Source organism: Pan paniscus, chromosome 23, assembly GCF_029289425.2.
Source record: "Pan paniscus chromosome 23, NHGRI_mPanPan1-v2.0_pri, whole genome shotgun sequence".
NCBI classification, from domain to species: Eukaryota; Metazoa; Chordata; class Mammalia; order Primates; family Hominidae; genus Pan; species Pan paniscus.
Window position 1 is genome coordinate 53,962,469 of NC_085927.1, and position 21,137 is coordinate 53,983,605.

A 21,137-nucleotide genomic window follows, 5' to 3' on the forward strand; every position below is an offset into this window, starting at 1 on the left:
TGTTTTCCGAACCTATTCTGGCCCCTCTGTTACCCTGGGAGCTCAGTCTTGACTGGACGGGAATGCTCCTCTCTGGCATCCGGCAAGGGCCACCTGCCATGTCTCCATGTTTCCTTCCTAAGGAGGATGTTTGTGGCTGGTGGTGGTGACTCGGGACCTGGGGGGCCATTCCTATGGCCCCGGGTCTTGGCCACTGGTTCACAGGCAGCCGGCCTGAAAAGGCTTCCCTAGGACACATTGGGATGTGGTTCCCAAGCCTACCTACGTCAGCTCGGGGCCCCAGGAGCCCTGTGCAGGCTCAGAAACTGGAGTATTTCCTTTCAGGCTTGCACTTGGGTCCAAGATAATCTTTGGGGTTTGCAGAAAGTTTGAACCAGGCAAGCACTTGCTGGTGCTTCCCGCCATAACGGGTTAGAGGAGTGCTGTTTGGCCACGACCAAAGCAGAATGAAACGGGAGCAGGGGGTCCTGTGAACTGGGCGCAGTTACTCCCCAGACCTTAGAGCCGCCTTCTGTCTTCTCTGCAGCCCCCTGGCCTCTGAGCTTGCTCAGGGGACCCCTTATCTAACCCCAGATGGAGTGGTTGGTGTAAGGGATGTGGCATTTCCAGGGTGGAAGGAAGGAAGGAAAGGGCCTTATTTACTGCCTGGCCACGTGGCTTTGGGCTGATCACTTGCTTTTGCTGAGCTGCAATGCTTTTCCCCATAAAACCAAGATTTTACTACAAACCTATAAAACATCCAGCTTCATGTCTCCAATCCTAGACCTGGGCCCAGCACCTGGTGGGTGCCTCAGGCATGTTTGATCCTTGACTAGGTGAACACAATGTCTGGACCTTCCTTAGCAGGCACTCCTGAGAATCAGGATAAATGTCACCCATACTGTTGTTCAATAACAAGCACCAACCCTGAGTATTCCCTGGAGGTCAAACTCAGGAAAGGGATGGAAGCCCAGATCTTGGTAGTGTCCACTGTGGGCTGGCCCAGTGGGAAATGAGTTCCCAGTCCCTTGAGGGGTTCAGTGGTGGTTGGATTAGCCACCCAGGCTCCATCTGGAGCTCCTGTGACAGGCGGGCTGCCACCCCTACCGTCACCACTGCCATGCCCCCCTCACTACCATCATTACTTTTTTTTTTTTTTAGACGGAGTCTCACTCTGTCACCCAGGCTGGAGTGTGGTGGCACGATCTCAGCTCACTGCAACCTCCGCCTCCTGGGTTCAAGCGATTCTCCTGCCTCAGCCTCCCAAGTAGTTGAGATTACAGGCACGTGCCACCACGCCCAGCTAATTTTTGTATTTTTAGCAGAGACCGGGTTTCACCGTGTTGGCCAGAATGCTCTCAATCTCTCGATCTCGTGATCTGCCTGCCTTGGCCTCCCAAAGTGCTGGGATTACAGCTGTGAGCCACTGTGCCCGGCCATCATTGCTTTTCTATACCTGCCACGCTCTGGGAGAAGTGTGACATATACTGTGTCAGTTTCCTAGGGCAGCCATAACAAAGTACCACAAACCAGGTGGCTTAAAACAGCAGACATTTATTCTCTCGCAATTATGGAGGCCAGAAGTCTGAAATCAAGATGTTGTCAGGGTAGGGTGTCCTCCCTCACGTCTCCTCCTCTAGGGGAGGGGTCTTCCTGCCTCCTCCAGCTTCTGGTGGTGGCTGTCAGTCCTTGGTGTTCTTGGCTTGTGGCCACATCTCCCCAGTCTCTGCCTCTGTCATCACATGGCTTCCTCCCTCTGTCTGTTTCTGTGTCTGTTTCCTCTTCTAATAAGGAGGTGAGCCATATTGGATTAAGGTGGGGCTCACCATAATCCATGATGACCTCATCTGAGCTAGTATCTGCAAAGATCCTTATTTCCAAATGAGATCATGTTCTGAAGTTTGTGGTAGATATGAACTTTGGGGGACCCTCTTCAGTCCTGTGCACACACATGATTGCAGGGGATGTTCCCTGTTATTGATGTTCCTCCCAATTGCATGCCTCACCTCTCCTGGCTGCAAAGCATAGAGGATCCCTTTGGGGAATCCTGACCTGGGGTGTTTCTCCTGAGACCCACACAAATGCCAACTCTCAAGGCCACGTGGAGACCAGAGGGTGGGGAGGAGGATAGGGACAGGTTGTGGTCGCTGAAAGGCACCCTGCCCAGGGTCCCCTGCTGTGTACTCACCCAGGCCTGGCATGCGTGTTCAACACCACCCCTCCTTCTCCTGTTGCTCTTTTCTAAGATGATCTCCGGCCCTGCAGCTTCGTCTGCCCTGTCAGTGCATCTTTCCTCAACTCTCCACTGCCTGATTTTGTATGTTTATTTTGGGGTTTTCAGAAACGGGAAGGCCTGCTGCATTCCAGCCACATCTCGGAGGAGCTGACCACAACTACAGAGTAAGTGGACCCCTGTCTTGCCCTTCCAGGCCCTGCTGCCCCGAGTGAGCGGGACCCCAGGCTGCCACTTCAGCCAGGGACACCAGCGCCCGTGGGGCTGCTCCCGCTCCACACCCCTTCTCTGTAGCATGTGATTCTCATGCTGGTTCCCACCCCAGCTCGCCTCCCTCTGCACACTTTCTTCAGAGTTTTTAACATTAGAACTGAGTTACCTTCCACAGACTTTGAATTTTTTCATTCCTATCTTAAAAGGTGAGCTGTAAGAACATTGCAAAGTGGGGCAGGCAGAGAGAGTTCAGGATAGTTAGAGAGAACCATTGTCTCAGTTCATTTATCCATCTACATTAGCCCCATCAGAGGCGGGAGCTACGTCTTTAAACCAGAACTTTCCTTTGACAGACACTACTAAGCCATCTGTTATCTCCTAGAGAAAGCCAGAGGGCAGGTGTTCAGAAGTCTAAAAGGCTTCAAATCTATTGAAAATAGCAAATCAAACAGTATCTGTGGTATGTGGTTTTAAGGACTCCTTGTGATAACCTGCTAAGAATCTTTAGAATTCACTGCATTTGTGCCTCTTGACTAAACCTGTTACAGATGAAACAGAACATTTAAAAATTGATTGTCTCAGCTAATCCATCAGCTAAGTTCACAGAGTGATTAATTACTGTGTTGTGAATTCATGGATGGTATTTCAAAAATTGGAGCTGACACAGGAAACCACTCGTGGCTTGCAAGCTGTCAGGGAAGATGATGGGACAGTGGAGTGCAGGCTGATGCATGTGCAGAGGCCCATGAAGAGGCCTCCCAGTCTGCCCCAGGCCCACGAAGGGAACAGGGAGAGCTGGAAAAGGGGAGGATGAGAATGTGGTTCTGTGCCCAGCACAGTGGGCCTTTGGCAGCAGCTCTGCCTATTCAGCAGTAGGAGAAGGGCTGCTCATGAGGAACTGGGATTGGGCTGGTGTCTTAGTTGTTTATTGTTGTGTAACAAATCACCCCCAAAGCCAAGTGGCTTAAAACAACATCTGTTTCATTTGCTGCTCACAATTCTGTGGGTCAGAAATTTAGGCTGGGCTCAGCTGGGCGGTTGTTCAGCCAGTCTCGCCTGGGGTTGCTCATATGATGCAGACACCTGAAGGCTGGATGGAGGCTGGGGAGGCTGAGATGGGCTCCCCCTACCTCTGGTGGTTGGTGTTGGCCTCCCCTGGGTCTCTTTCCTCCTCACAGTGCTGGGCATCTTCCCAGGGTACTCTCAGGGTCCTGAGAGAGTGAGAATGCAGCTGCAGTCCCCTTGAGGCCTTGTCTTGGACATCCATACCTATGTCCTCAATTCTGTGAGTCAAAGTGAGTCACAGGTCATCCTGGATCAAGATGCAGGAAACAGACTCTGCCTCCTTGTGCAGGAATGGCCTGTGCACCTTGTTGGGTGGTGGGCATGCTGTGATAGGAGTTCCCCTCTAGGTGAGGGGGTCCCATATGAGGACAGCAAGGAGGAGCTGGGCCCCCTGCCATAAAACTAGAATGGTCCAGAGACAGAGAATGAGCAAGTGGGTGGGAGAATTGTCTCAGCTATTCATCAGCAGTAAGTGGCCCCAAGGACCTGCTGCATGCCAGCCTCCCTGCTGGATCAACAGAGACACTGAGAGGTGGGCTGAGTGCAGTTCCTCTCCTCCAGGGCGACCCATCCTGCTGATGAGAAAGGATGCATCCACAGACATGTACAGTCTAACACAGGGGCTTGTGGGAAGTGCCTCAGGGCCCTAAGGGAATTTCCAGGAGGAGGGGAGCACCCCAAAGTCAGGGAAGGGGAGATTTCAGTGAAAGCCACCTCAATCAGATATCAGATGGCCCTGAGCAGTGAGGAAGGGAGTTGGGATTTTCTAGCCTGAGTCAGCATCCCTCTGCCAGCCAGGGCCAGGGTAAAGGAGAGCCTGGGTCACCTCTCCAGGATGATGCCCCAAGTAGGTTCTCCTCAGGGCTGGTCATCCCATCCTTGTCTCCTGTTCCTTCCCCTCCCCGTGGCTGCAGAGGCTCTGACGGAACATTTGAATCATTGGATGTCTGCTGAAAACCAGCGGCCCAAAGATCCACATTCAGTTTCCTAAGGCAGCATTGCCACCTCCTGTCCAGTCTCAGTATTCCCCTTTCTCTTTCAAGAGGTGGCTATGAGGTCACCCCTTCCAGGAAGCCCTTCTGTCTGCCAAGCAGGAGTGCTTGGCTTCCTGTTAGTTCCCGTAGCCTCTGGACACATGTGGCCAACATTGAAATATTGGCTTACGAGGTCTGTCACTCCCAGGCATCCTGAGGGCAGGGCCACATAGTGTTTATCTCCAGGGGATGTTAATTTCTGTATCTGCACAGCCTGCACATAGTAGGTACTCAAGTAAGTGCTTGTTAAATAAGATGGAGCCAAAGGACTTGAGCCTAGAGGGATTTGGGGACAAAGTAAAGACTTCCTTGCCTCTCAGGAAGGCAGTGCATGGAAAGGATCTGTGCACTCACTCACTGGGAATCTTTGAGGAGAAGCTGCTCACCACTCCCGTCTCCCCCATTGCTTCTGCTGCCACCTGCCTGAGATCAGGGCCTGGCCTCGTGGTTCTCCAGGATCCTTTAGTTCCACGAGTCCTGCAAGTACATTGTGTTTACTCCTGGAAACATGAGTAACCTGCAACCTTGTGTGTGTGTTTCTTTGTTTATTTATTTATTTGAGACAGGGTCTTGCTCTGTTGCCCAGGCTGGAGTACAGTGGTGCAATCCCAGCTCAGTGCAGTCTTGACCTCCCAGGCTCTAGCAATCCTCCCACCTCAGCACCCGAGTAGCTGGGACTAGAGAGCACGCCATGACACCCAGCTAATTTTGTATTTTTCTTAGAGGAGGTTTTGCCACTTTGGCCAGGCTGGTCTCCAGCCTTGCATTTTTTTGTTGTTTTGTTTGTTTGTTTGTTTGTTTTTTGAGACAGAGTTTCACTCTTGTTGCCCAGGCTGGAGTGCAATGGTGCAATCTCTGCTCACTGCAACCTCCACCTCCTGGGTTCAAGTGATTCTCCTGACTCAGCCTCCCAAGTAGCTGGGATTACAGGTGCCTGCCACCATGCCTGGCTAATTTTTGCATTTTTAGCAGAGATGGGGTTTCACCATTTTGGCCAGGCTGGTCTCGAACTCCTGACCTCAAGTGATTGACCCGATTCTGCCCCTCAAAGTGCTGGGATTACAGGCATGAGCCCCTGTGCCTGGCCCAGCCTGTGTTTTGAGCGTTCCACGGCTGCTGGAAGACCTGTTGTCTGCTGAAATCTTCATATTCACCACTCTTCTGATTTAAGTACCTCCCCTCCAAACAACATTACCAGGGTGGTTAATGTGCAAATAGAGATGGTGATTTGCTGCTGACCTTGTGCAAACGTTAATAATTCACACAAGCACCTCTCGTTTATAATTAGAGCAGGCTGGAACACAGCACCATGGGACTTGCATTCTTATCAGTAGGCCTTTACCTGGGCAGCGAGGGCCCAGCTTTCTGGCTGGCTCTGTCCCTCATCCTCCATTGTGCTGCTTGTGAAACTGTGTTCTGAGTGACCCATCTCATGGCTCTCTCTGTGTTCTTGTTTGCAGGATGATGATGGGCCGGTTCGGTAAGTAACCCCGGGGAAAGTGGGGAGACGGAGGCATGTTAGGGCTCCCCCAGGAAGCTCCCGGAGAGTGTACATGGTTATCTGGGGGGAGTGGGAAACTAGATGGGTCTCACTGCCCCCATAGTTCTGGAATCCTAGAGAAAGTGCACAGCCCACCCCCACCTTTCCGTATAACAGGCTTGTTTCTCAGAGCTGAGAGTGGCTGGGTTGTGCTAGGAGGAGTGGGGTGGAAGGCTGGGTGACCAGCTAGGGGAGCAGGAGGGGCCTGGGATGTAACACTGGCTGGAACTGTCAGGGGCTGGAGCAAGAGTGGTTGAGGGTAAAAGGGAGGGAGGAGAGGCGGCCAGCACATGGAGCGTCATTAGCTGGCTGGAAGAGAGGGGCTCAGCTCTGTGGATATCCTTCCATGTGTATTATTTCCTCCTGGAAACCACTGGTTTAGCAGACTTCCTTAGAGTCAGGCAGCCAGGGCTCATTCCTGGCTGGTGGCTTGTGGCCTGCCCCTTCCTCTCTCTCTGCTCCTCATCTGTGAAATGGGAATGTAAAAGGCTCTCCCCAGGCAGGGGCTGCTGTGAGTATTGGGTGAGATCACAGGTGAGTGCCCGGCTTGGCCGGGGGACAGCCCTCTATGTGGGGTGGTTTTATTAGTGTTGGTTTTCAGTGGCTCTTCCCAAAGAGAGAGAGGTAATCACTCTCTCTTCCCTCATTAAAGCCTGAGACCTCATCTTCATCTCGGTGAGGGATGGTAACGTTTCAACCCTCAGTACCAGGATTCCCCGGCCCTCGGCCTGGCCAGCCTCAGTGCTTTGGGAAGCATTTCAAAAGAGAAACCTCTTGACCCCCAGATATCCTGTTCTCCAGTGAGCAGGGAGGGGAGAACAGCTCTTAAAAGGAAAAATGGAAACCAGATAGAAGTTTCCTACCTGCCTCTCTAGCGGAGCTGATATCTGTCTTTTGGGGGCCCTCTGGGTGGGGGTGCCACCCCCTGAGTCCTATACAATGAGGGCTGGGCCAGCTTGGCCATGGGGCTCTGTAACCTCAAGTTATTATGGGGACCAGCTAGGATGCCATTGCTGCTTATCTATTGTATTAGGGTTCTCTAGAGGGACAGAACTAATACGATAGATAGATATATATAAAGGGGAGTTTACTAAGGGTATTAACTCACACGATCACAAGGTCCCACAATAGTCCTTCTGCAAGCTGAGGAGCAGGGAAGCCAGTTTGAGTCCCAAAGCTGTAGAACCTGGAGTTTGACGTTCGAAGGCAGGAAGCATCCAGTATGGGAGAAAGATGGAGGCTGGGAGACTAAGCCAGTCTAGTCTTTTCATGTTCTTCTGCCTGCTTTTTATTTGGGCTGTGCTGGCAGCTGATTAGATGGTGCCCACCTGGATTAAGGGTGGTCTGCCTTTTCCAGTCCACAGATTCAGATGTTAATCTCCTTTGGCAACACCCTCACAGACACACCCAGGAACCACACCTTGCACCCTTCAATCCAATCAAGCTGACAGTATTAACCATCACGCCTGTGGAGAGGGGAAGTGGCTCAGATCCTGCGGGGCTTGAATTGAGAAGATGCAGCCAGTGTGTCCCCCCTAGGCTTTCTTTACTAGACCTTAAGCTGTGCTGGGAACATTCACAGGCCTTCTCTGTTTTTTGTTTGTTTGTTTGTTTGTTTTTAAGGAGAATTCCAGCTCTTTTAAAATGTCTCTATTATTAAACAACAAATGCAGGAAGAGAAAGAGAAACATCCTGTATATAGTTGCTGAGGGAGGCGAAACCGCAGTGGGGTCACAGCTCATGGGGCCGGGGTGAGGCGTCTCCCCACCCTGCGTCTAGGTAGAGGCGCGTTTTGGGGGCACAGTGCCCCCCTCTGTCACCTCCTCTCCATCCTTTCTTCCTGGAGGAGGCTCAGAACCCCTTTGGAATTGTAGAAGCCTAAAGATGAGGAGAGGGCCGGGCGCGGTGGCTCATGCCTTTAATCTCAGCACTTTGAGAGGCCGAGGTGGATGGATCATGAAGTCATGAGATCGAGACCAGCCTGGCTAACATGGTGAAACCCCGTCCCTACTAAAAATACAAAAAAATTAGCCGGGCGTGGTGGTGGGCACCTGTAGTCCCAGCTACTCGGGAGGCTGATGCAGGAGAATCGCTTGAACCCAGGAGGTGGAGGTTGCAGTGAGCCGAGATTGCGCCACTGCACTCCAGCCTGAGTGACAGAGCAAGACTCCGTCTCAAAAAAAAAAAAAAAAAAAAAAAAAAAAGAGATGAGAGTGGGCCCCTCAAGCATTTTTGAGTCTTTTTGTTTTTTTGTGGCGCTGTCACTTTTGTGTTTGGTTCGGGCCTTGTTGGAGGTTTAGGGAAAAGACAGTCTGTTCAGTTCAGTTGGGAGCACATGGGCCTCAGGCTGTGTATAGCACCCTGTGGCCCGAGGGCCCAGAAGCCTGGCCCCGGAGCCCCTGCCACCCCATGAATGAGCTTTAGGGTCTGATGGCTGGGGCAGTGGCTCCTTAGGTAAGAGCCAGGTGTCACATGTGAAAAGTGGACCCAGCTGTCACTCCAGGGGTGGGAGGACTGTGGAATCGTAAGACCACGTACAAGAGGCCGATGGAATTGTTCTCGTTACTTTGTAGGCTTTATGTGCTGTGCTTGAGAAAATGCAAACAGGCTATTAGTCGGTGACAGGCAATTAGTTCCGCCCCCGGCCTTGCTGCTTCTGCTGACGCAGGTTCCGAAGTCTCCTGGTTACCCAGCCTGGCACCCTCAGGCACAGCAGGGTGTCTGGCCCGGCACCCGCCCCTGTGGGGGCAGCAGCACGCCTTGTCTTGGCTTCCCTGCCATGCCATTCCCCTCCTTCAGCCCCCGAGAGCACCCCAGGGTGCTCTCTCCTCCAGCAACCTTCACCTGAATGCTCTCCCTCTAGATTACCCCATGGCTCACTCTTTCAGCTCTGCCAGCTCTTGGTTCAAATGTCACTGATCAGGGAGGCCCTCTCTGACTCCACTGCCCCAAACTGGCCTCCACTGGCTCTCCTCCCCACCCCTGCCTTAGTTCTTTCTGTACTCATGTGACACACCAAGCAGCACTCAGCTCATGGGGATGGCCTGGCTTCTCTTCCCTGTGCCAGTGTTTACACAACGAAGCTTGCACGTGTCTGGCAGACACTGGTGCCAGCAAACTTTCAGGGGCACCCACAGCCCCTGCCTTTCTCCTTTCACACATGGCTCCTTGACCCAGAGGTGCTCTGTGGGCTGGAGCTGACCCTTCCTCGGGGTGCACCCCACCCCCTGCCAAAGCAGCCAGCCCTGGCCACAGTCTGCACGCAGCTGGGGCAGATGTTTTAGGAGCTTCTGGAAGGCCGGGCAGACCCTCCTTGGCTAATGTGCTGGGCTTTGCCAGGAGTGGTCTTCTGGGCCTCAGTTTCCCCACGAGTACCCTGACCCAGGGAGGGATGGGGACTCCGTTCTGCCCACTCCCCATCATTCCGAGGAGGGAGGTGGCTCCACAGGTCCTCGCTGCCTCCTGACAGCATCACTGTCCTGGATGAGGTGGGTGAGGAGGCTTCTCTCCACGGAAACAAGTCTCAGGGGATCCAGGGAGGTTGCAGCCTGGTCTCCATGGCAACGGGTGAGCTGGTGCGGCTTCTCCGCGGGCGGCCCTTCCCCCTCCTGGGCCTGCCCTGGGCTGGAGGCTCTTCCTGAGGCAGAGGGGAAAGAAGGGGGATGTGCCTTCCTCACTCTCTTCCCCCTCATTGTAACTCCTAGTAATTCCCCTTCACGTCTCTCCCATTTCTGCCAACAGGGCTTGTTCCAAAACCTCTGGCTCCATCCCATCACCCGTGGCTCCTGACTGTGCCCTCCATAACTCCCACGTTGCAGGCCACAGCCCCTGTTAACCCCTCTCACAGTCCACCCGGCTCTTGAACCTGTGCTGGGCTTTCTGGCATCTCTCTCTCCTTGTGCCTGCTGGTCCCTCGGTGGAGCGCCTTTCCTCCTCCTCTTGCCCCAGCAAGCCTGGCTTGAACCCCAGGACTGCTTTGTGAAGCCTTCCTCAGGTCCCCCCAGCCCTTGGTTCATGGGTCCCAGACTCAGGTGTCTCCAGGGACCAGGCTGATAATGTAAAAGAGGAGAGTGTCTAGATTATGCAATGATAATGTCATCTGCCCCTTCACCCCAGGGCTGGGTGGCAGTGGGGAGTGGTGGGGTCTGGCGCAAACTGGAGAGTCCACACCCCCATCCCCAGGGGCAGCTTATTGCTGCCAGGTGGGAGTGCAGGCTCACTGTTGCCACAGCCTCCAGTTCTTCAAGAGAAGCCAGAAGTTCAGAACTTTTGGACAAACTTTCCAATTTAAGAACTGTTGACTCTTGCCGGGTACCGTGGCTCACACCTGTAGTCCCAGCACTTTGGGAGGCTGAGGCGGGTGGATTACTTGAGGTCAGGAGTTCAAGACCAGCCTTACCAACATGGCGAAACCCCGTCTCTACTAAAAATACAAAAATTAGCCAGGTGTGGTGGTGCACGCCTGTAGTCCCAGCTATTCAGGAGGTTGAGGCAGGAGAATTGCTTGAACCCGGGAGGCAGATGTTGCAGTGAGCCGAGATCACACCACTGCACTCCAGCCTGGGTGACAGAGTGAGACTCTGTCTCAAAAAGCCTAAAGACCAAAACAAAACAAAACAAAACAAATGAAAACTGTTGACTCAAATCAAAACATTACAGGGACCAAGCTGAGCATTCCTGCAGATTGAGCTTGGGCAGCCCTGGCATATGGTCAGGTCGGTTGGCCCCCGTCTGGCTTCCTCTTTTCTGACACTAACAGTGTTGCAAGATCATAGTTTACTCCCTCTCCAGGCCCTCCCCCAAGTCTGTGCCTCTTCCAAGAGCGGAGTCCCTCCTTGTTTATCTCTGTGATGTCCCCAGAGCCTGCGGAGGCTCTGGGGGACAGGACGAGCGGGAGCTGTAAGGACTGAGGACTGACAATGCTCCTGCCAGGCTCCGTGCTCCTGCCTCTACTCACTGCCCCACTTAGTTCCACACCAAGAGCGAGGCAGGGGCTGTGAGAATGCTGCCTTTATGGAGAAAGAAAGGGGGTTGGAGAGGGAAGGATTTGCCCAGTCATGGGGTGTGAAGTGGGGCAGCTAGAACAAAATAGGATCTATTTTCGTTCCCAAGGCCAAGCACATCACAGGGGTGCAGTATGCTGTCTCTGTCTCTCTCTCTCCCCTAGGTCAGGGTGGTCCCTGGGGAGGCCCCTGGGTTACCCCAAGACAGGTGGGAGGAGCTTCCTACCCTACCCTCTTCCTGTCAAGCTGGGCTCTGTGGCTCCCAGGGCTGCTCCTTGTATTGGGGCCCCAGCCTGGCTGGTAACAGAGGGTCCCTCCACTGGGCTCAGTCTTCTGAGCATGCTCTGCCCCCAGGAACCTGGAGGATGGAAGTTGGGGGCCCTGGGTCCCTTCCAAATGCCCTTGGGTCCTGTGCCTGGTCCCCAGTGCCCATTTTCAGAGCCCCTGGCCCCTCCCTGCCTTGTGGACTGTGTGACGTGATGCCAGTCCCCTGGGTCCAGGGGCATGGCAGCCGGCGGAGAGGCCTCTGCAGCACCGATGTCTCCTTGAGTGGCTTGACTCTGCCAGCCCAGCGGTGGCCCAGCTAAATATACCCTGGCTGACGTCAAGCACTCTTCTGCTCCTGGGGTTTTTCTTAAGCTGCATTTATAGTTTGCGTATTGCTTTGTAAAGATGTAAAAATTTCACTTTTTTTTTTTTTTGCCCCTTAGCAGACTGTCTTATTGAGTGTAGTCTTAGATGATTACAAAAATCATTTACAGCTGCTGCATTAGGAAGCTGGCGTGTGTCCAGAGGCAGGGCATTTTGGTCAATGTTGGTCTTTAGGTGAAGAAAACTTCCCTCCCCTCCCCCAGTCACACACATGCTCACACACACGCACACACGCTCACACACGCTCACACACGCTCACACGTGCTCACACGTGTACATACGCTCACGCACACACATGCTCTCACACGCCTTCACACGCACACACGTGCTCACACACGCACACGTGCACACAGGTGCTCACACGCACACACACGCTCACGCACGCGCACACGTGCTCACACGCACACATGCTCACACACGCGCACACGTGCCCACACATGCACACAATGCTCACACACGCTCACACGCACACGCTCACACGTGCACACACGCTCACACGTGCTCACACGTGTACACACGCTCACACATGCTCACACACGCCCTCACACACACGTGCTGACACACACACGTGCGCACACGTGCTCACACACACACGCTCACACACGCAGTGCACACATGCACACACGTGCTCACACATGCACACATGCTCACACGCACACACGTGCCCACACATGCACACACATGCTCACGCGTGCACACACACGTACACATACACTTTCCTTCTCTCCTTTCCTCTTTGTTTCTCACCACCTCCACAAGGCCACGGAAGAGGCTACTTGGGCTGGGCTGGGCAGGGGGGTGTGAGCTGCCTCCTGGGGCCCAGCCTGGGAGGAAGGGTCAGCATGCTTCCTCTGGGAGGAGGCCTGGCCGACTTCTCTCCCTAGGTCTCTGGCTTACCTGGGCCTAATCCCTTCCTTCTTTTTCTGGGCTCTCTTTGTCTCTCTCCTAGGCCAGGGCGGTCCCTGAGGAGGCTCCCCTAGGCCACCCACTAGACGGGCGGGAGGAGCTTCCTACCCCACTCTCTCCCTGTCAAGCTGGGCTCCGCAGCTCCCAGGGCTGCTCCTTGGGTTGGGGCCCCAGCCTGGCTGGTAAAAGAGGGTCTCTCTGCTGGGCTTGGTCCTCTGAACATGCTCGGCCTCCAGAAACCTGGAGGATGGAAGTTGGGGGGCCCTGGGCCCCTTCCAAATGCCCTCCTCCCTGTCTCTTCTGCCCTGGCAGTGATGCCCCACAGCTCTGTGTCTACCTGGAGACCTCAGCCCTCTGCTTTGGGTCCAAGTCTCTGTTCCATATACCCCTATGGAACTCCCCCCTCCATGGCAGCAGGAGCAAAGGCTCTGAGGCAAGTGTGCACCAGTGTCAGCAGGAGCAGCTGGGAGGCCGGTTGGTGGAGTGAAGTCAGGGAGGGTGCGTGTAGGAGGATAACGCTGAGTCTGAGTGTCCCATGGCACGTGGGAGAGAGGATGGATTTTATCTGAGTGTCCCATGGCTCGCAGTAGAGAAGATAGATTTTATTCTAAGCATGATAAGAAGCAGTTGGAGGGTTTTAGTTGTGGTGGGAGTGGAGGGGGGAAACAAATGATCCTGTTTGCACTTGGAAGGGCTCACTCTGCCTGCTGGGGAGAAGGGCTCAGGGGCCAGGAGTGGAGTAGGAGGCTGCAGCTGCTCCCAGGCGAGGGGCAGTGAGGCGCGAGCAGGACATGGCCACTGTCGCGGGGGAAGTGGTTGGATTCACAGGTGACATTTGCCAGTAGACAAGGAGTGTGGGAACAGGGAGAATTCAGGACGCCTCAAGTCCTAGGACGTGGCAGGGGCAGATGCCAGATGCCATCTATGTGTTTCATATGAGAAGGTAAAAAGCAGGTGGAAGGGACCCTCTGCAGCCTCTAGTCCACGCTGTTCTGGTTGTTCCCAAGCGCTCTTGCTCGCCTTGGTTTGGCCGGGACTGATCATCAGGGTCAGCCCTTTCATTCTGGTAGGAATTGGAAGGATTCTAGGCAGGTGTGGGAGTTGAGGCTGAACCTCCTGAGGGATCAGAAGCTGGCAGGTCCCTGGATTAGGGCAGCACCGCGGGTTTCCATAAACGCTCCTTCGTGTCTCTCTTTGCATGTCCTCAGAGCGGGATGCCTTCGACACGCTGTTCGACCACGCCCCGGATAAGCTCAGCGTGGTGAAGAAGGTGAGCTATTGGTGGGATGTTGGATGTGCTCTCCCCTGGCTCGTGGCTTTTTGACAGCACAAACGCCCCGCTGGGAAGAAGGTGGGAAAATGTTTGGAATCTCAGAAATGTTTGCCACATGGATTGAAATGTAATTACAGTCAAAAACCTAACCACAGTGCATAAAATTAGCGCCTTTTAACTCAACCTCGCTGCTCCCTGGGTGTCTTCCTGCCCGCCCGCTCCACTTCTGTTAAGTGAATTACCCAGCCCCCATTTCTTTCTGACTCGAGGCCTTTTTTCAATGTGGAAATGTTTTTAAGCATGTCAGCCTGCTGCTCTCGCTGGCCTCATTTACCATCTACAGCCTGCCCAGTAAACATGCAGGCCTGTGCGGCTGAGCTGTGCCATGCATGGATTTGGCCCGTTTCCCTCCAGACAGAGAATGGGCCCTCACTAGCCCAGGCAGCCTGCTGGTCAATCTGTGGATGGAAAAATCTCTGAGGCTCTGGAGTTGGGGGCTGGGTGTGATCAGCTTCTGGGGGATCTGCCAGGGAGGCTTGTTCCCGTCAAAAGGAACTGGAGCCCACTGGCTGCTCATTAACTTATCCGAGTGCCTGCAGGCATCCCATTCAGGAGGCTGCTGCATCCCTCCTTCCCATAACATCGGAGGAGCGCTCATTTCAACCCATGGTGCAGGCAAGAGAGTTCTCCTTTGTCTAGGACAGCTTACCCAAACAGCTTTCTTAGTGCAAGACTTGTCAGAACCTTTAATAGTCTGACCTATACTGTACTTCTCCAAGAGGGAGCTTGGTAGGAAGCATTTTTCCAACTTGTTTGTTTATAGTGGGATTTATTTATCTATCAATTTTGGGGTAGGACGCATTGTATTTTAGTGGAACCCACTTTTGGAAAATGTTGGCCTGGGTTTGGACGATGAGATCATTCATTTTTGGAAGCATTTTGTAAAAGGCTGTTGGAACCGTGCTAATGGTCCTTCTGGGACAAAGCCTTCCTAGCACTCTCGGGTGGTGAGGGATATACTTGGAGCCTCAGAGTCCCCCACTTCCACCTCGTCAATGTGGCCCCCAGGGACCCTGACAGAACCGGTTCGGGGAATGAATCAAATCCAGCTTCCCCACTTATCAGCTGTGTGACTTCTGGCGAAGGGCGAGATTATACCCCCCAGCCTCAGTTTCCCCATCTGTCAAGTGGGGACAGAGATGTTACCCACCTCTCAGGGCACTGTGAGGATAAACTGGGATTCTGTCTGTGCATGGGCTTAGCCGGCAGCGTATAGTCACTGGTAGCATTGAGAATGGTGTGGCCTGAGGTTGCTTTCATCTCTCGGTAGATACCACGTTAATTCATTCTGCGAAAGACACATTTTCGGCACTGGAGCCACCAGCAAGGAAGAAGACAGAATCCTTTGATTTGCCTGGTAGCTTCCCACTCCAGCCTGTCCCTTCCTCACCTCCACATTGCAAGTTTAGGTGTCTGTAGCTCTCTGTGCCCCAGAATGAAGTCAGGGGCCCCTGCCCACCTCTGCAGGTTTCTCCCTGGGTCGTCCCCTCCTACTCCTTCCCATCCCACCCACATCCAGCCACAGCCTGAAGACCCCAAAGGGTTTGCAGATGTGTCTGGGTGCCCACTCGGCTCACTCTCACCTTGCACTGGCCCACCCTCAGGCCCAGCTCCAATGCTCCCTCTCCATGGTCTTAACGGGGGTCCGCACACCCGTTAGTGGCTCATGAAATCTCCCCTGCATTGCGTGTTTCCCTGCAGTGCCCTATCTCTTGACTTCTCCGTCCCACCACTACACGCATACGGAGAATTACATCACAGGCCCTTTGGCGGGGGCCAGGGGTGGAGCTCTCTGACTGTGTTTGTGTCCTTAGCACCAAGCAGCATGCCTGGCACATAGTAGCTGCTCAGTAAATTTGAGCAGAATGGGTAAGAAATCATATCATGGGCAGGCTGGGCGCGGTGGCTCACGCCTGTAATCCTAGCACTTTGGAAGGCCGAGGTGGGTGGATCACAAGGTCAGGAGATCGAGACCATCCTGGCTAACATGGCAAAAACCCGTCTCTACTAAAAAATACAAAAAAATTAGGTGGGCATGGTGGTGGGCACCCTTAGTCCCAGCTACTCGGGAGGCTGAGGCAGGAGAATGGCGTGAACCCGGGAGGTGGAGCTTGCAGTGAGCCGAGATTGCGCCACTGCACTCCAGCCTGGGCAACAGAGCAAGACTCCGTCTCAAAACAAAACAAAACAAAGAAATCATGTCATGGGCAGTGGTGGATGATATTGAGTTTCCATCAAAGTTGGGTTTGGTCACTGAGGAATTACAGGTGACAGGTTTTAAGCTTGTGCCGGAGAGAAGCCAGTGCCCCTTGGTACCTACATAATAGGGCTCAGAGAGATCACCCTGGGTGGATCTCCCCATGTATTGCAAATCGATAGGCAGGCTGGGCACCGTGGCTCACACCTATAATTTCAGCACTTTGGGAGGCCAAAGTGGGTGGATCACCTGAGGTCTGGAGTTCGAGACCAGCCTGATCAGCATGGAGAAACCCCATTTCTACTAAAAATACAAAATTAGCCGGGCTTGGTGACGGGTGCCTGTAATCCCAACTACTCGGGAGGCTGAGGCAGGAGAATCGCTTGAACCTAGGAGGTGGAGGTTGCAGTGAGCCAGGATCATGCCATTGCACTCTAGCCGGGGCACCAAAAGCTCGGATGATCCTCAGTGGTCTGGGGTGCAGGCTTCAAACCTGTAGCTGTCTAGCGACAGAGTGGTTCAATTCCACCTTTGTAGGCCCGGCGCAGTGGCTCACGCCTGTAATCCCAGCACTTTGGGAGGCCGAGGCGGGTGGATCACGAGGTCAGGAGATCGAGACCATCCTGGCTAACACAGTGAAACTCCATCTCTACTAAAAATACAAAAAAATTAGCTGGGCGTGGTGGCGGGCGCCTGTAGTCCCAGCTACTCGGGAGGCTGAGGCAGGAGAATGATGTGAACCTGGGAGGCAGAGCTTGCAATGAGCCAAGATCACGCCACTGCACTCCAGCCTGGGCGACAGAGTGAGACTCTGTCTCAGAAAAAAAAAAAAAAAAAAAAAAATTCAGTAGGTGTGGCTCAAGGCAGCACTTTCCTCAGTCTTCTGAGTGTGCCGTTTACCGTTCCAGGTCACACCTAAGATACATTTGCAAATGTAATGATCCTCCCCTGGCAGTTTCATCTTTCTTAAGAGCACAGAGTGCTCTCCAGTATGATTGTTAAATATGGCATGCGTGCACGGATTGGCATATGTGTGCATTGGTTGGTGAGCAGAGACATGTGTAGCCAGGATAGATGTGGGCATTATGCCATGAAAACTAGGGGCTACTGTCAGGATGTTGAGTTTGAAACATGGGCTTTTTATTTTAGCAAACAGGAGATGATGAAAGCGTTTCACAGAGCTGGGGCTGGCAAATGTCAAGCCTGCCCCTCCAGATGGGACCTGCATGCGGGCCATTCATGGCTCCTGTGTCTCTTTTATTCTTGGCAGTCTCTCATCACTTTTGTGAACAAGCACCTGAACAAGCTGAATTTGGAGGTGACGGAACTGGAGACCCAGGTATGTGCTGCTTTGGCTTGAAGGATCCTTTGTCCACCGCCATTTTCAGTCAGTGTTTTGATCCCAGGTGGGGCGCATGAACAAAGCTGGCGCCATTTTGTTCATCTCACAAGGAACTCCCGTGGTGCAGGCAGAAATAACCACCGTGGCCTTCTCAGCCCCTCTGTCTTCCTTTCCTGGGGCTGCTGCCGCAAAGCACCACAAACCTAGTGGCTGAAACAACAGACCTTTGTGTCCTCGAAGTGCTGGAGGCCTGAAGTCCAAAATCAAGGTGGGGCCCCGGCGGGTTCCCTCCAAGGCTGTGAGGGAGTAGCTGTTCCTGGCCTCCCTCCCAGCGTCTGTGGTTTTGCCGGGATCTTTAGCATTCCTTGGCTTGTACACACATCACTCCCTTCTCTGCCTTCATCTTCATGTGGTGTCGTCCTTGTGTGTGTGTCTCTGTGTCCAAATGTCCCCCTTTTATCAGGACGTGGTCATGTTGGATTAGAGCCCACCCATGGCTTCACCCCAACCTGACTGCATCTATGTAAACCCTGTTTCCAGATACGGTCACATTCAGAGGTCCTGGTGATTAGGGTTCCACTGTATCTTTTTTTTTTTTTTTTTTAAAGACAGAGTCTCACTCTGTCACCCAGGCTGGAGTGCAGTGGCGTGATCTTGGCTCACTGCAACCTCCACCTCCCGGGTTCCAACGATTCTCCTGCCTCAGCCTCCCGAGTAGCTGGGACTACAGGTACATCCCACCATGCCCAGCTAATTTTTGTATTTTTAGTAAAGACGGGGTTTCACCATGTTGGCCAGGATGGTCTCGATCTCCTGGCCTCATGATCTGCCTGCCTCAGCCTCCCAAACACTGTATCTTTTTTTGGGAGACACAAAACCCCAAAACACCTGGGTGGTGTTATTCAACCCATAACACACTCCAGGGCTCCACCCCAGCCCAACACAGGGCCTTTGCACACGCAGTTCCTCTGTCTAGAACGTGCTGGCCCCTTCAGCCTCTGCTCAGTGCTGCTGTCACACTGTGGCCAGGACCTAGCAAATGTCCCCCTGGTAAGTATGTACAACACATTTCTTCTGCAATAAGTATATCAAGTCTACTTCCCCAGCCCCGACCCCTACTCAAAGCTAAAGGAGCATCCTTAAATTATGTTTTTGGGCACTCCGCGAGCATTAAAGACAAAATATGATTTTCCCAGGATTAGCAGGGTGCTTGAATGTGGAGGTTTTTGAGCTCTTGGTACAGACATCCCTAATGCACAGCTGATCCTTCTTAAACCCCAAGGTGAATGCATTCATTCCCTTCTCTTTCTTTAGCTTTTCTCATTTGCTTTTCTAATTAAAAAAGTAATTCAGGTTCATTGTAGAAATGTCTGAAAATGCAGATAAGCAAAACAAATAAAAATCACCCATAATCCCGTCACCTGGAGATGAATGCACAGAGGGTTTTGTTCGGGCCTTTTCTCTACACATACAGCGAGTCATGGACAGCGTGGGTCTGTATATAAAAGCATCACAGTCTGTTTTTAATGTGTATATTTATTTGTGTATCGTTGGCCAACACATTTCTTGTTTTCCGCAGTTTACAAATGTTGCACATTTAGCCTCAGGTTATTTTCTGTTTGAGACGTTAGCACCCCAGAAGCCGCTGAGGTGAAAAGTAAAAATCTTCCTTTCTCCTTTTCTGGAGACCTCCCCCTTCAGACTCTCCAGGGGCAGCTAACTGCAGTTCATGGTTGGATGTGTATTTTTCTAGATATTTTCTTTTTCTTTCTTCCTTTTTTTTGAGACAGAGTCTCACTCTGTCCCCCAGGCTGGAGTGCAGTGACACAATCTCAGCTCACTGCAACCTCCACCTCCTGGGTTCAAGCAATTCTCCTCCCTCAGCCTCCTGAGTAGCTGGGACTACAGGTGCGCCTCACCATGCCTGGCTAATTTTTTTGTATTTTTAGTAGAGATGGGGTTTCACCATGTTGGTCAGGCTGGTCTCGAACTCCTGACCTTGTGATCCACCTGCCTCAGCCTGCCAAAGTGTTGCGATTACAGGTGTGAGCCACATTTTCTATGCACAAAGGTATTTTTCTAAATAACAGTGGATCTTACTGCCCACTGTTTTGTAATGTGTTTTGTGTCACTAAATACACTGTGGGCATCTTTTGGTGTAAGAGAAAGTGTGTGTGTGTGTTTCTGTCTGATCCTTTTTCCCTTGCTCGATCTATCGGTCTGTCTATATTTTGTCACTTTTAATGGGAAGTGTATCTCATCAGCGGGAAGGCTGCACTGCACCTCATTAAACCAGTGCCTCACGACTGGATGTTTTTCTGCTCCTGTAAACAGCAGTGCAGAGAGCAGCTTTGTGCACGGCTGTCTGTGCTCGTGCCTGCTTCCTCGGAATAAAAGCCTAGAAGTGGAGTCATTAGAGTGAAGCCTGCACCACACACTTTGAAGGCTCAGGAAGATTTGCTGTGTGGGGGCCCCTGGTACTGTCATGGGGCATGTGAGGGGCACTGCTCCCCCACATCCATACCAGCTGTCCCCACAGCCCTTCTCAGAGGTGTCTGCACATCAGTATTAGCAGCTGAGCCTCTTACATTGAGACTCTAAAATTAAATTTGCATTTGTTTTTATTTACTCAATATCTTCATTATTTTTTTCCCGATTAATCGTACTATATAGAGTCTTAAAAGTACATTTAACCACTGGTCCCCCAGAAAAGGTCGCTGGTCCCAGAAATGCAGGGATTTTTGTTTTGTTTTGTTGCAAAGGAATTTGGGTATTTTTATAAATACCATATATCATTTATGAAGACTGTAAATCATTAACGTCTTGATGCCCTAGGAGTCGGAGAGGCCCTGGCTTAATTTCTTCAATTTCTGTTTGTGTGTGGGTGTGTGTGGTTTATGTAGTCTGGTGTGTGTGTGTGTGTGTGTGTGTGTGTGTTTGTGTTTGTGTGATTTATGTAGTCTGGTATGTGTGGTTTATGCAGTCTGGTGGGGGGGTGTGTGTGTGTGTGGTTTATGTAGTCTGGTGTGTGTGTGTGGTTTATGTAGTCTGGTGTATGTGTATGTGTGTGGTTTATGTAGTCTGTGTGGTGTGTGGTGTGTGTGGTTTATGTAGTCTATGTGTGTGTGTGTGTGTGTGTGCATGTGTGGTTTATGTAGTCTGTGTGGTGTGTGTGTATGTGTGGTTTACATAGTCTGTGTGGTGTGTATGGTTTTTGTAGTCTGTGTGGTGTGTGTGTGTGGTTTATGTAGTCTGGTTGTGTGTGTGGTTTATGTAGTCTGGTGTGTGTGCATGTGTGGTTTATGTAGTCTGTGTGGTGTGTATGTGTATGGTTTATGTAGTCTGGTTGTGTGTGTGGTTTATGTAGTCTGTGTGGTGTGTGTGTGTGTGGTTTATGTAGTCCGTGTGATGTGTGTGTGTGGTTTATGTAGTCTGGTGTGTGTGTGTGGTTTATGTAGTCTGTGTGGTGTGTGTGTGTATTTGTGGTTTACATAGTCTGTGTGGTGTGTGGTATGTGTGGTTTTCGTTGTCTGTGTGGTGTGTGTGTGTGGTTAAGTAGTCTGTGTGGTGTGTGTGTGGTTTATGCAGTCTGTGTGGTGTGTGTGGTTTATGTAGTCTGTGTGGTGTGATGTGTGTGTGTA

At 52.3% G+C, this 21,137-nt stretch overlaps 1 protein-coding gene and 1 non-coding gene across 9 annotated transcripts in view; both read left to right on the top strand.

Moving 5' to 3' along the window:
• The window catches only part of PARVB (parvin beta), a 144,795-nt gene that overhangs the window by 109,136 nt on the left and 14,522 nt on the right, over nucleotides 1–21,137 (top strand). For all 8 annotated transcript variants that reach the window (XM_034948616.3, XM_034948618.3, XM_055105428.2 and 5 more), the window contains 4 exons: nucleotides 2,321–2,379; nucleotides 5,985–6,004; nucleotides 13,833–13,894; nucleotides 17,425–17,493. In XM_034948616.3, the coding sequence (XP_034804507.1) occupies nucleotides 2,321–2,379; nucleotides 5,985–6,004; nucleotides 13,833–13,894; nucleotides 17,425–17,493 (210 nt within the window). The remainder of the gene's footprint in view (nucleotides 1–2,320; nucleotides 2,380–5,984; nucleotides 6,005–13,832; nucleotides 13,895–17,424; nucleotides 17,494–21,137) is intronic.
• Nucleotides 16,607–16,690, top strand: TRNASTOP-UCA (transfer RNA opal suppressor (anticodon UCA)). Its single transcript has one exon. It is a non-coding gene; the product is annotated as a tRNA-Sec (tRNA).